The 13,792-nt window shown below is 38.8% G+C and overlaps 1 protein-coding gene and 1 long non-coding RNA gene across 2 annotated transcripts in view; one reads left to right on the forward strand and one right to left on the reverse strand.

Moving 5' to 3' along the window:
* Positions 1-2,993: 2,993 nt before the first annotated feature.
* Positions 2,994-13,792, forward strand: part of WDR64 (WD repeat domain 64) — a 60,346-nt gene continuing 49,547 nt past the window's right edge. Inside the window, exons 1-6 of the mRNA XM_032466505.1 lie at positions 2,994-3,138; positions 5,612-5,742; positions 6,572-6,674; positions 9,186-9,289; positions 12,033-12,062; positions 13,357-13,467. Coding sequence (XP_032322396.1) covers positions 2,994-3,138; positions 5,612-5,742; positions 6,572-6,674; positions 9,186-9,289; positions 12,033-12,062; positions 13,357-13,467 — 624 coding nt within the window. The remainder of the gene's footprint in view (positions 3,139-5,611; positions 5,743-6,571; positions 6,675-9,185; positions 9,290-12,032; positions 12,063-13,356; positions 13,468-13,792) is intronic.
* LOC116659246 overlaps positions 10,902-13,792 on the reverse strand; it is a 52,458-nt gene continuing 49,567 nt past the window's right edge. Inside the window, exon 3 of the long non-coding RNA XR_004314484.1 lies at positions 10,902-11,040. This is a non-coding gene — a long non-coding RNA (uncharacterized LOC116659246). The remainder of the gene's footprint in view (positions 11,041-13,792) is intronic.

Below are 13,792 nucleotides of genomic sequence, written 5' to 3' on the forward strand. Positions count from 1 at the left end.
AAATACAACTTAAAAGCAAGTGCAGTATTGGCATAAGGACAGTCATATAGACCAAAGTAATAGAATAGAGAGTTAATTTTTAACAAGGATGCCAAGACTACCCAGTGGAGAAAGGCCATTTCAATAAGTGATGCTCAGAAAACTGGATATCTACATGCAAGGATGAAGTTAGAACCTTACCTTACACCATATACAAAAATTAACTCAAAAAGGATCAAAGAGCTAAACTTAAACACTACAGCTATAGAACTCTTAGAAGAAATAACACATCTTTGTGACATTAGATTCAGCAACGATTTCTTGTATGTGACACCAAAGGCATAGGCAGCAGAAGGAAAAAATGAACTGTACTTTATCAAAGTGAAAAACTTTTGTTCATCAAAATGAAAAACTTTTGTACACTATCAGAGTAAAAAGACAATATATAAAATTGCAGAAAATATTTGGAAATAGTATATCTGATAAGTAATTAAAATCCATAAACTCATACACTGCAACACCAAAAAACCAAACACCCCAATTCAAAAATGGTCAAAAGACTTGAATAGACATTTCCACAAAGATACACATACAAATGGCTAGTAAGCGCTTGAAAAGCTGCTCCAGATCTTTAGTCATTAGGGAAATGCAAATCAAAACCACAGATTTTTCAATCCTGTGTCCTCTTCTACAGTGATTCGTGGGTTCTCTAGAGGGCCTGAGATCACTGCAGATATTTATCCCAAAACTCCCTTAACAGGGGCAATGCCTCTGTCAGCTGGCTCTTTGGGTCTTCCTCTCGGACCCTGGAAGACAGTCTTGGCCAATATGGTCCCTCCCAAAATGACCCAGCTTGGCTCCTCTGCTTAGTTTTGCATCGGCCCTCTGAAAATATGTTTGCATTCTTGTCCCACTGAGTTCTGGATGTGGCCTGCTGTTGGAGAACTGGCCAGCCTCAGTCTTTCCCCTTCAGTGCCCATTGGGTAGAAAGAAGTGGAGAAAAGTCATGGTCCCTTGACTACTCTGAAAATTTTTTCTAGAGAAGTGCTCATTAAGGGTCTCCTCAATCTCCTAATAAATTCGCCTTCTCTTAAGTATTCTGAAGGTGAGAACGGACTAATGCATGCAGAACTGGTTTCCCAGTGCCTCCCCACATCCCCCTAAATGAGCTATATGCATTTTTTTTAGAATGGGGGAATTATTCAAGCCATTTGTATTGTGGAGCTTCTGCCAAGACAGAAAGAAGTCCATTTTAATATCCTTCTACACTGGAACATTAAATCATCACAATCCCTATATTCCAAAAAAATCTTTTACAAAGTATGAGAGTGTGAATGGGGGCAGGCTTTATCTGCCATTCTTGCTCAGAATCACTGATAACCCTTAGCCTTCTGCGTGGTGCACGTCCGCTGAGAGGAAACTCCGACCCTTACTCAATCAAGTAACCTCCTTCCAAGGGCTGGAACATATTCGTCACTGGCTTCTCTAAGCTTGGGCCCTAGTGAGACTCAGAAGAGCCCTTGCAGAAAATCTGGCCAAGCATATCTGAACCATTTCCTATCTTAGGAAACAGAAGTTAGTGAATGTAACTGGATTTTTTTTTTTTAAGGAGTCTGGCATGCCTTCAAGTTCTGAATGTCGATTCTCTTTGTGCATAGAGCTCCTCAGATGTGTGAGATGTAGGAATCAGTTTGATGAAAATTATGTACCTGTCCACATTCTCCTCCCCTAAAATACATATATTTGTTTAAAAATGGAATCTTGCTTATTATCTTGCTTTGGGTGACCAAGGAGTTAGGGAAAAATAAACATTCAATTTCTTGAAGGATCTGATTAGTGAAGTTATGATTAATGTATATCTATATCATATCTCTATCTATCTATCTATCTATCTATCTATCTATCTATCTATCTATCTATCTATCTATTCCACATCCATTACAGTGAAATTTTGGTACACTGGGAACAAAGAGAGCATTTATAGGCTTCCTGAGACAGGGGGTGTGGGGTGTGGCAGGAATAAAATAAGTTATGTACAAAGAATCAGAGATCAGAATAGTTTATAATCAGCAACAAAATCTGCTCAAAATAGACTTTATTCTAATAGCAACACTAAAAGCAAGAAGACAATGGAATAATATCTTCAAAATACTGAAATAAAGCAATTTCCAGCCTAGAATTCAGTATTTAACCAAATGTCAATTAAATGTGAGAGAAGATTAAGAATATTTTCAGATACTCAAGGTATCAAAATTTATCTTCCACTTACAGTTTCTGGATGTGAGCCACCTAAATGTTGGCAATAAACCACAGAAGAGAAAGATACAAGAGAAAAGATAAGAGAATTCTCAAAATAATGACAATGGGAAATAGCAGTATGACAGCTATGTCCTGATACATGTGGCATTGGTTCTGACTGTGGCACTGTGACTCAAGAGACAGACGTGTATGATAGAAAGGGCAGATGCTGAAAGACAGTTTCATCTTTAGAAGTTCATGCTTCCACATCCAGTAGAGCTGCAAGAATTAATGTGAATTTTACTCCCCATGGCATCTTGAGGAAGGTAAAGGGTCTGAGGTGAAAGGAGATATAGGGGGGAGAAAGTAATGCCCAGCTTTCTTACTTGGTCTTTACCCATTTTTCTTCCTTCTCAGGCAGTGTACACACACACACTCACACTCACAATCTGCGGGGAAAGAAATCTCAATCTCCTTGTGAAGGAAGGAGAATGTTAGATATTATGATGCAATGAGGACCACAGAAGCACCATGGCAACATTCTGAGGTCAGGATTTTTACTGAAATGTTTGCCTAAGTCAGTATTTCTCCCTGCTAACATCCCAGAGGTAGCAACTCTTACTCCTACCCACAGGATGGGATTTTAATATCAAAGGAATGAGACCTCAGACAAAAAACTGAGGCAGCAGGGAGGCATTGTGACATTGGAAGGTTTTCCAAGTTAGCAAATTTGCACTGCTATTTCTGGACGGAAATAAAAGATTCCCTATGTCCCTATGGATATCGGGGAAGAAAAGCGTTCCAACCTTGAGGTTCAGACTAGCAATTTCAGGACAGCCTTGAAAGGGTTTGAAAAATTGGTTGAACGTGTGGCTGCCCAGAAAAGAGATGAAAGAGCCGGCTTGTTTATCCAAAAAGAAGGTAAGATCGTAGCTCACAGGGCAGTCCTGCTGGGTCTGTTGATTAGAACTGGGAATAGTTTTAAGCAATCAGAGAAGCAACATAGCTAATAGCAAAGATACTGACTGAGTGGCCTGAGTCCTCGTTCTGACTGTCCCTGACTGGCTAAGTAGACTTGGGGGAGCTCTTTTCATTTCTCTCAATGTTAGTTGTCTCTAATGTAAAATTGAGGGGTTGGATTAAATGACATCTAGGGGTTCTTCCGTGGGATCTACCATTTGATGGCTCTCCGGTTACCCCAGGCCTCTCAGTAGTGTGTAGTGACGAATAACAATCCATGTGAGCCCCTGCCATCTCTTTCCTTAAGGGTATCACAAGATCTTCAAGACTTTCATAAGCAGAAGAAAGGCTCCTACCTCACCATGATTCACTGTCTGAGCCTCTCCCCATGCCTCTAGGCTAGAATAATTTCCAGCATGCCAAGGTAAGGGGAAGGCGGTGAACAGTGGTCTGCCAGGACTGTTAGCAGCAGATGCCAACACAGACTTGAAAGCACAGCACCGTGGTCAGGGGTGAAGGGGAGCGGTGCAGTGAGGGGCTTCAGAGCACTGAGGACAGTAGTGAAGAGGAAGGCTTAACAGCTGAGTAAAAGACTAACAGGACATATACAGCTTTTGCAAGGAAAGTAGCAGGACCCACAAAACTGCTAAAGGGACAGCATGGCCAGCCCCTTAATATGCGAGGCTGTGTAGTCATAAATAAGTGAAAATGTTGACTTTGGGTGTTCAAACCCAAACCAGTGTTATCTGAATAGCAGTTAAGAATTTACTAATCACTTTAATAAATATATTTAATTTTCATAACAATTCTAATAGACAAACATTACTATTATTGCTATTATCCCCATTTTATTTGTTAAAAAATGAGAGGTACAGATAAATCATCTTCCTAAGTTACTGAATTACTCTAAGTGTTAGAGCTGACTCATACATTTTAAGATATATGTGTGTGTGTGTATATATATGTTTACCTGATTGAGAACTTGGCTAGACTTTCTAAACTACTCAATAAGCTTTCATTTTTCCCTAGTCCAGTTTGTTCTACCTCTCTGTGTAACTGATTTTCCAAATCCTTGCCACTTTTTCTAAATCCCCTGTAGGATCTCACTTCCTCCAGCCAAGCTTCCAACATCCTACGTGAAAACAAGGTCAAAAGACAAGAATTCTCTCAAACTCCCTTTCCTCCACTTCCAAATTACCAGAATCATCACCTGTCCTTCCTTCCGTCCTCCTCCCCTCCGGAGCGATCACTTTACTTCTAACTCTAGCTCAGTCCTCCTTCACCTCTGATCTCACCTCAAGGTACTCATCATATTCCATTTCACAGACCTTCCCAAATATGACAAGCTTTTGCCCAGCTCAGTGTCCTTGTGTTCACTAGCCTCTGCCTAAATGTCTAGCTGTGCATATGACTGACTCCTTTTTGCTTATTTTTTTTCCCTCAGCTTTATTTTTTTAACTCATCCTTAGAGAGGGCTTCCCTCAGGTCCACCCCGAACCACCACCACTAGATAATTTTATCACAGCTCTCACTCCAAACTTAATGATTTTCATATTGTTACTGAAGTAAGACCTACATACAATAAAGCACAAAAAGTGCACTAATCCTAAGCATGTAACTCGATAAATTTGGACGCATGTAAACATACCTGTAATTCCCAAACAAGATCAAGACAGAGAACATTTCTAACATTCCAGAATGTTCTCTCATGCCCTTTTATACAGATAACCACTAATCTAATGCCCATCTCTAGTAATTAGTCTTGCCTGTCACAATCTGTAGATATTTTGTTTTTTCACTTTTTGATTTTCTTTCTCCCACTGGAATATAAACTACCCAAAGAGTCTTGTCTACCTAGTTTTCCATTCTAAATCCACTGTCTAGCTCAGTTCTGACACATAACAGATGCTCAATGTATTTCTGTGTCTAACTCTTTCTTGTCTTTAGGCTCAATAGCTAGACCCCAGCGAATCACGAAATTTGTCAAAATCAGTATTCAATCCATGACGTGGTTTGTGCGAGTGTGTTTACGGTGTCAAAGAATCAGTCAAGAACTGTTCTTTGGTCACTTCTCTCTTCCACTCAAGACTAACTCTGGCAAACACTTCTGATTAGCAAAATGTTTTCCCGATAGGAAAGAAGTAATTCACTTTCTTATCTTTGTGTTCCTGAATAACTCTTGAAATAATTAAAACAAAAGCTATGGAAGAGATACTAAACACCAAAGTAAAATACTTTCTTCTGACTAAGTAATATTTTAGCCAAGAGCCCAGTAACATTCCCAATGAATGAAAAGATCTTTAAAATTTAGAAGAATCTGGTTTTTATAGGTTGAAATGATAAAATGGATTAGCAAATAGAAAAAAGCAGCTGAAAAATGCAACATAGTCCTTGGAATGTTTTGACAGTGTTCCTGTGCTTTGTTTGATTGCAGATGCAACTGATTATGACAAGTTTTATGCAGCAGTACAGGAACTCTTCGGTCCAGAAGTGAAAAATCAAGATGTGAAATGCTTTTACAGGAAACTCTGCAACAACCCTGAAGCATCTATAGACTGGTGTGAGGTACTCATTTTTCATGTTTATATTATAAAATCCAGGTATTACTTTTCTTTGTTCAAAATAAATAAAGTGTTACTCCCCCAGGGGTTAGACCCACAGTGTGCGCGTGGCACATTTAAATGCCAACCCTCAGAAAGAAGCTCATTCTGCTTAGTCACTAATAAGCACCAGCTAGTCTTGAGTTTATGGGAAATACTGTGTGTTGTTAATTTATAAGAGTTTTACTTCTCTGTTTTCATAAGACAACTGAAAGACCGCTGTCTTATTTTTCAGATTCCTTAGAATCAATAATTTGACAGTTGATTCACAAATAAAAAGCCCTTTTCTTCTTCAGGATAGTCTTTCCTAGTAATTTACTTTCATGCCATACTTGGAGGGTAGGATTTGGAACAGTAAAACAGAAAAATTTAAATTCAAAAATTCTCCCGCAGAGGAATGAAAAATTTTGCCCAGGAAGATTTATGGGAAATGGGTAGGAGTAATTATTTGAGAGAGAGAGGCCAAACTCAGTGTTAGGGTTCTCAGTCTGAAGAAGGCTGATTTGATTTCCAAACAAGTGCCAGTTCTGAATTGAACTCCATCAGTCTGAGCAAGGACGCCAGCCTGGTACATTGGTTTAACCATCGGAAAGAAAAATCAATGACTGCTCAAAAATCATGCACCATCAGCATATGGAATGTTGAATATATTAAACTGCCTTCTGATATTTATAAAGCAAGGTGTTGACCGTTAATCCAAATTAAGATGTCAAATTCAACCAACATTAAATCTCTTACTTCACAGCCATTTCTGAGATACGGTGCATGTTTACACGTGTTGTTTGGGATTTCAGATCTTTGGATACTTCGCCTCTGAGAAAGATTCTCTTACTTCCCAAATGGATGAAGAAAATCTGGTTTTCCTTGTTTCTAGAAAACAGCGAGTTGTAATTTCAGGTGATACTTTAAATTTCCCAAATGAATTAATGTGGGTTTTAATATTTTCTCAAAAATAAATACTGGGACTATAACATTTCCATAGAACCATTTTTGGTCTTATGTACTTGATCAATACTTTATAACCAAAGAGAGAGAAGTGACAGTTTCAAATGCAGTATTGAAAGAAACTTGCAGTCGAGTTTGAAATATTATCATTGCTCTGAAGGACACTAAGTAGGGAATGTAAGAGGAAAAATTCACATTTTCCTGAAGGGGTTCAGATCTAAAATTAAAGCTCTCTACAGTGTTACCTCAATAATGCATACTCCGGTACCAAATACATTTTTTAAACAAATTCTTAAAATTAAATTTTCAAGTTTGCATAAATTAGAATTATTTCCCACACTCTCACCCTTGATTATCTTATGGAGGTTTAACCCTACACCTCTAAAACTGTGAATTTGGGTCCATCACAGAGGAGTATTAGCTTAAGAAGCCATCACTTTACATACACATTTGTTTTAAAATTTGAGCCTGAGCTCCAGGAACTCACTTCCCTCTCTCCTCTTGGCACTTTAGGTTTTCTTTCCTTTCTTCCCTCCAGAAAGGGAGAAGTCCAGGATGAGGAAAGGCAAACCCTGGAATCTGCCACTGTCCTCCAACATTTCATCTCAAATTCTGAAGTGAAATGAATAGTTTAGGTCAAAGCTGGTATTTCTGAAATAAGCCCCCAAACCTAATTCAGTCCCTTCTGAATGAAGCTGACCCTTGTCTTTGAGTCTTCCTGAGCCCAGCCACAGGCCTCACCAGGGCCTAACCTCTGGCCACCCTAACTATCATCAAAGATAGTTGATGCAAGGGAGCAAGGGAGCTCTTCCCGCTCCCCCGGCAAACATCATCTCTGAGCGAGGAGTGGCCAGTGAACAAAGGAGACATGCTGCCAGCATCCTAAGTTAGAACTTTGAAAGCAAATTTCTAGATGGCAGTTGGGTTCTGTAGCTCATTTATTCACTTGGTGAATATTTGTTAAGGTCTACTGTGTGGGCCAGGTCACCCTCTAAGTGCCAGAGACACAGCAGTGAACAATCTAAAAATCCCTGACCTCCTGGAATCTACATTCTAATGGGGAGAGACAGACAATAAAAGAAAATCAAAGAAGTAAATTATATAATATGTCAGATGGTCTTAAATGTGATAAAAAAAATAAGAAAGGAAGCAGGTTGTGGAGAAAAACAAAGCAGGGGTATGGGGAGTTGTTTTGGAGATGGGAACATGGTGTTGGGGTTTTAAATAGGGTGCTGGGGCAAGACCTGGAGGAGCTATGAGACCAAACCACACACTTCAAGTGGGAGTGCCGTGGGCTGGGGGCAGAGTAGTAGCAGATGAGGTGGGAGAGGCAACAGTGGCACGGGGACAGATGTCTAGGGCCTTGTGGCCACTCCAAAGACTTCTGAGTGGGATAGAAAGCTATGGGAGGGGTCCAGATAGCAGAGAGGCAGGACATGGGTTGCACTTCACATGTTTATTCTGGCTTCTACGATGAATACGGTCTTTAGAGGGGAAGGATTGAAAGCAGTGAGAATGATAGTGGCTTCAAATAGGATGGTATTCTCAGCCTTTTTTTCATTATTGACCATCCCCAAGGAGTCTTTTGAACCTTTTTTTCTAATTTCTGGCTCCTTTCATCCCAAATGCATTCCCAACCTCCTTATCCTCCTCCCCTAGACATTTAATTGCCTCTGACATACTGTGTATCTATGTACTGTAGGTATATCTGAGCTTTGGACACAAAGAGAGTAAGACTCATTCACACGCCCCACCAAGAACCAATCTGCACCCCCTGGGGGGCAATACTTCCTCAGTTGAGAATGCATATGGATAAGGGTGATAATATTGGAGTATGAGATTTGATTGCTTGCTTTTCCTCTCTAAGAGTTTACAATCGTAAAAACTCGAGTTAACCCCCCCTGGGAAGAGGCCCAATATGTGTGGCTTTATTATTCAGTACACAGGCAAAAAAAAAAAAGTATTTTTTTCAAAATGCATGAAGTTAAAAAAAAAAACCTTAATAATAGTATTAAGGTAGTTTCATTCTTTTGTACTAGAAAGCCCAAGAGAGTATTAGGTTTTTATTCTACATAAATCATAATGACAGTTCAAAGAAAGAATTCCTGAGATGCAAAGATCTTAAAATAGAAGTGATTCTAAAAGACGTTTGGAAAACTCATTCTGTGAAATATGCACATGGGGGTGGAGGCTGGGGTATGCATCTCGCTTTCCTCTGGGGATTCATGTATCACATCTAGTTGGAAAGCACTGTCAGGTCAGATTAGTTTCTCTAAGGATAATTAAAAAGCAAAGTTGCTCATTTTTATGGTTTTATTTTAGTTTACTTTTTAAGTAACTAGAGCCTTTCTAACAAAAAAAAAGTTGTTTGTTTTCTTTTTCTTTTCTTTTTAAACAAAACTAACAAGTGACTTTCAGGATCTTTGCCGCTGGGACTGAAAGTGAGTGTTGTGCCATTGACAGGCAGCAGAAGACGAGATGTGATCAAGGGCATTGTCAAGGTTCCTCAGCTGGATTTACTAATTACAGCTTCTCAGAAAGGACTGATAACAATCTTTAATGGCCAGGTAATTTGAAAGCTTGGATTCCGTCCTCTTTTCTTCATCCCTTTCTCTCTTCTGTTTTGTTTATACATTATGCCTCTATATCAGATGCAGCTGAAACTATAGTCATATTTCTGATTTATTCCAAAAAAACAAAACCAAGTATTCCTAAAATGAGGAGCTTGCTGAACCCCAGAGCAATTTTCGAGATTTTTGGTAATTGCATGTGGCATTGCTCCTCGGGATGCCATATTGAACCATGTGGCATCAGCACCGTTAAAAGAGGATCCTTGGTAATTTCTCAGATAAAACTATAAAAACTCACCAGTCAAGTAATTTTTGTCATAATCCCACAAAACAATGAAAGGTCCTAACAAGAACCTTGTACTTGAAGTTAAAAAAAAGAAGGCTCAAATTCTAGCCCCTCTATTTTACTAGCTAGATGTTAAGTAGGGAACTCGATGAGCCAACTTAGATCTTTTCATGTCTTTTTTTTCACATCTATAAAATGAGGACAATAGGATCAGTCCCCTCTCCCTCAGAGGATTACAGTGAAGGTCAGACAAGATGATGAATGTGGTGGAAACACTTTCAGGCGTTGCTATTATTAATGTCATTTCTTTCTAAATTTATGTTTTGGACTTATTTTCAAACTATGAGAGATTTTAATGGCATGTATGATGATATAGTCTACATCGTGTTTCACCATGAAAATAAACGCTTGGTGATCAGTATCAAAAAAGAGTTCGAGTTACTCATTTATTTCCAAGTAGAGGCAAGCTTTATACACATAAGATATACTTAAAATGATAACCAATGATTAAAATTTCAACAATAATTTTCAGCCTTTCAGTGATTTACATCATAGGCGGCCAGATTCAGTTAGAGGAGAGGCTGGCCTGCACCCAGAGGCGCAGCAGGAGGTTCAGAGTGTAGGTGTGCAGACTAGCTTTCCTGCCCAGCTGTGCCTGTTATTTTTTTTATCTCTGGTGCCCAGTTCCTCCTCATCCAGATCAGAGAACATCCCTCCCTAGGTAGTTGCGCTGTTTACATGAGTTAATAAATATAAAGCACTCAACATCATCGTAAGCATTTAGTAACTGGTGGTGTGACTACAGTTATGAACAAATACTGTGAAAATAAAAATGGATTTGCCTCATCTAAGTATGAAAACCTTCCTCAAGCTCTTTTTCTTGGTGCATTATTTCCCTTCTCATTTTTTAACCTCTATTTCCTCAAAAATAGAACTAATGTGGTAGCTAAAGAAAAACAGTGAGAAGGAACAATGATCTTTAGAATGAAATAGTTCAGGATTATGTGAAATAAGTGGGATGGCATTATCACAGATCCAGGGATGTATCACACACACATTCACTCACACATGTAAAGGTACACATGTGTAGGCACACACATGTATAGGCACACACATGTATGGGTACACACATGTATACTCACAAACATGCAGATGCTCACATCTGTTTCTTAAAAGATAATACAATTGGAGAGAAAAGATTGCTAAAAAAATTACTTTAAGATTTAGTACACCAGGAATGAATAGTATTTTGAATGCTGCATGCCTTAAAAATAAGATAGTACATTCTATGAGAAAAGTAATTTGGTAAGGAGGATCACAGGAATGATTTATTAAAAGATAGCCATTAATAATGCAAAATATCTTATACTCACAGTTTTGGCTTGATCTGAAGTAGAACAAATACATTGAAAAATTTTCAGGGTGCTCTCTGGAGGGCTTGGTAATGTACACTGTAAATATCCTGCAAAAAAAGGGCTAGATTTTAAAAATTCAGAAAATATCTCTAAGGATTACAACACTTTTAGAGTGGATAAGAGAACTTTAAACTTGAAGTGACTTCCATTAAAGAGGGAGATAGAGAAATAGAGGAGGAATTTCTTGAAGCGCTTTATTTTTCCCATCTAGAAAAAAGTTCCTGGTTGGAAAAGCATTTTTGAACTCTTCAGATGAAAGACAGTCTACAATGACCACAATTGACGCTTTTAGTGATCTCCTGGATTTATTTTTTTCCTTTTCACATGATCTGTCCTTCTTGGCAATCATTTTCTAGACTTTCCCCAAGACCATTTGAGCATGCAAAATTAACCAGGTCATTAATATACTTTGGACACTTACCTTTACCTTAGGAGCAATTAACATGCCTTAAAGGTATTAAAAAGCTGCTCGTGTACATACTAGCTCTGCTTGGATAAACCTATGATCCTCAATGAGCATAGTACTGAGGGTACGGTATCCATTCAGTAGATACTTACTGAGTAAAAGAGGAAGCCCACCGGATAGAATGTTCTTAAATCTCAGTAACTTGACAGATAACTTTCAAATGCAATGCTTTTTTTCTATATCAATCTATCTTCGTATTGACCTATTTAGCATTCTTGCTGTTGCCGTTAGTATTATTTTGCATCTCCAGATTTTGTTATCAAATGTTGCTCTGAATAGCTAAAGAATGTGAGGCAGTTTGCAAATAGAAGGAACAAAAAGTTTTTGTTCCTAGTAAAGTTTTAAGACTAAGAGCACAATGACCAGGCTTAAAGACAAGCCACAGAAGCATAAACTTGCCCAAAACGAACAGTGCATTATTCCACAGAGCTAGAGCTTTCAGGGGAGACTCACAGAAGGTAGAAATGACTAACGAGATTAAACCAAGGAGATACTGTGTTGCCTTAGAGCCAATATTTTCATTCTAAACTGTAGTGCCAACTAGCATTCATTAGTCTCTCCCTTTTTTTATAGATGAAAGTTCAGACCAGCACCAAAATTACAGTAAGTACCTTTTAAAAATTCCTAATTAAGTTAAACTGAGGGCTATGATGATGGTTCCTCCATAACTAATCAAGATCTCAATCAATGAAGAGCCTGAATAGGCCCTGAGAAAAAGATGTTTTCATAGGTTACGTTTTATCTTTATTGACTAGGCTCCAAACTAAACCTTGAGCAACAGCAAAGAGGACCCAGCTCTTGCTTTTTGAGTTGATATGATTGCAGAGAATTTCTTGGAAACTGATTACTCCTTGGAAGTTTCCATTTAAAAGCCTCACCTGTTTTTCTAAGCACTCACTGTTGAGGAATATAAAAAATAGACAAAACCCATGTTGTGAGAACAAGGCAATAACCAATGGAAATTATTTGAAAACATTTTATTTTAAACTTGAAAACAGCATAAAAAACTAGAGTGCAATTTTGTAATTTATTTAATCCATATTGTTAATTGGAACAGTAATCTTGTGGCAGATGTAAAGCTATGGTGACTTACTCTCAGAATCCCACTGTGGCTTTATGAGAGATGGGAATGATTGACTTTTACCCTGTTTGCATGCACTGAACTGCACTGAACTTCAAAGGAGGGTGCCAGGCACCTGGCAGAGGAGTCTCTGAGCCTCTTTTTCTTAAACTGAAAAACAAACAAACAAAAACTTGTCAGAATTCCTAACCGATTTTACAGAAGACTCACGGGCATGCCTGAAACACATGCTACAGTTTCTGGCACAGGAGGCACTCACAGGCGGGAGCCATTGTTCTCGTTCAGCAGTGTATTGTCAGTGACATGACGGATCTAGCCCCGCCAACCTGGTGACTGTAGGAAGACACAAGGGAGACTCATTGCCCTCAACTTGATCACTGATCAGATGTTCACGAAGGTCTTTTCCAGCTAAAAAGTCTAAGCATAAGGACAGGGCCAGAGAACTTGCTTAATCAGTGCCTAAATCTAGTCTCCCTGAGTTCCTGTGAAGAAGTGTTCTCACCTGAATGAACAGTGCACAAAGATGACTGCTCGGCCAGTGGCTGTGCACTTCCAGGGAACTGCTCCAGGCTCTGGCTGTGTCATTCATTCTCCAGCTGATGGTGCTGAGAAACTCATGGTGAGAGTGAAAGGGAAAAAGATGAGAGCCTCTACTCAAGACATCAAAGAAGAGACTTTGTGAGGCTCCTCTGCAAATAAGGGGGAAATGGGGCTTTTAATGTAACTAATCTACTATTTAGTAACCATCATTCTGTGACAGGACAAAACACTATATATCCCAAAACAAAGCATTCTAATTCTGTGTTTGTCTATCAGGATACCTCCTGGATCACAGGATGTGATTACCTCTCTCAGCTGAAACGAATTGTTGCTACTACCGAAAGGACCATTGTCGTCTGGGATTATAAAGCTCAAGGAAGCAGCCAGGCATGTGCCAAGAGAAATAATCAGAGAAACTGGATTGTCTTTTTCATACTGGTAGTTTATGAGCAACCCACTTTCTCTATTGAATATCAGTTTCCTCATATATAAAATGGGGGTGTTTAACTAAAATTATCAAGTCCAGCATTAATATTCTGTGAGTCTAATTAAAAAGGAATGTTCTTTCCATTTAGTGTATGTTTGTTTCGGTTTTTAAATTTTTATTTATTTTTCATTTATTCTTTAATTTTGTTGGGGGGCGGTAAATAAGTTTATTTATTTTAATGGAGGTACTGGGGATTGAACCCAGGACCTTGTGCATACTAGGCAT

The sequence above is a fragment of the Camelus ferus genome, chromosome 23 (genome assembly GCF_009834535.1).
Source record: "Camelus ferus isolate YT-003-E chromosome 23, BCGSAC_Cfer_1.0, whole genome shotgun sequence".
Classification (NCBI taxonomy): domain Eukaryota; kingdom Metazoa; phylum Chordata; class Mammalia; order Artiodactyla; family Camelidae; genus Camelus; species Camelus ferus.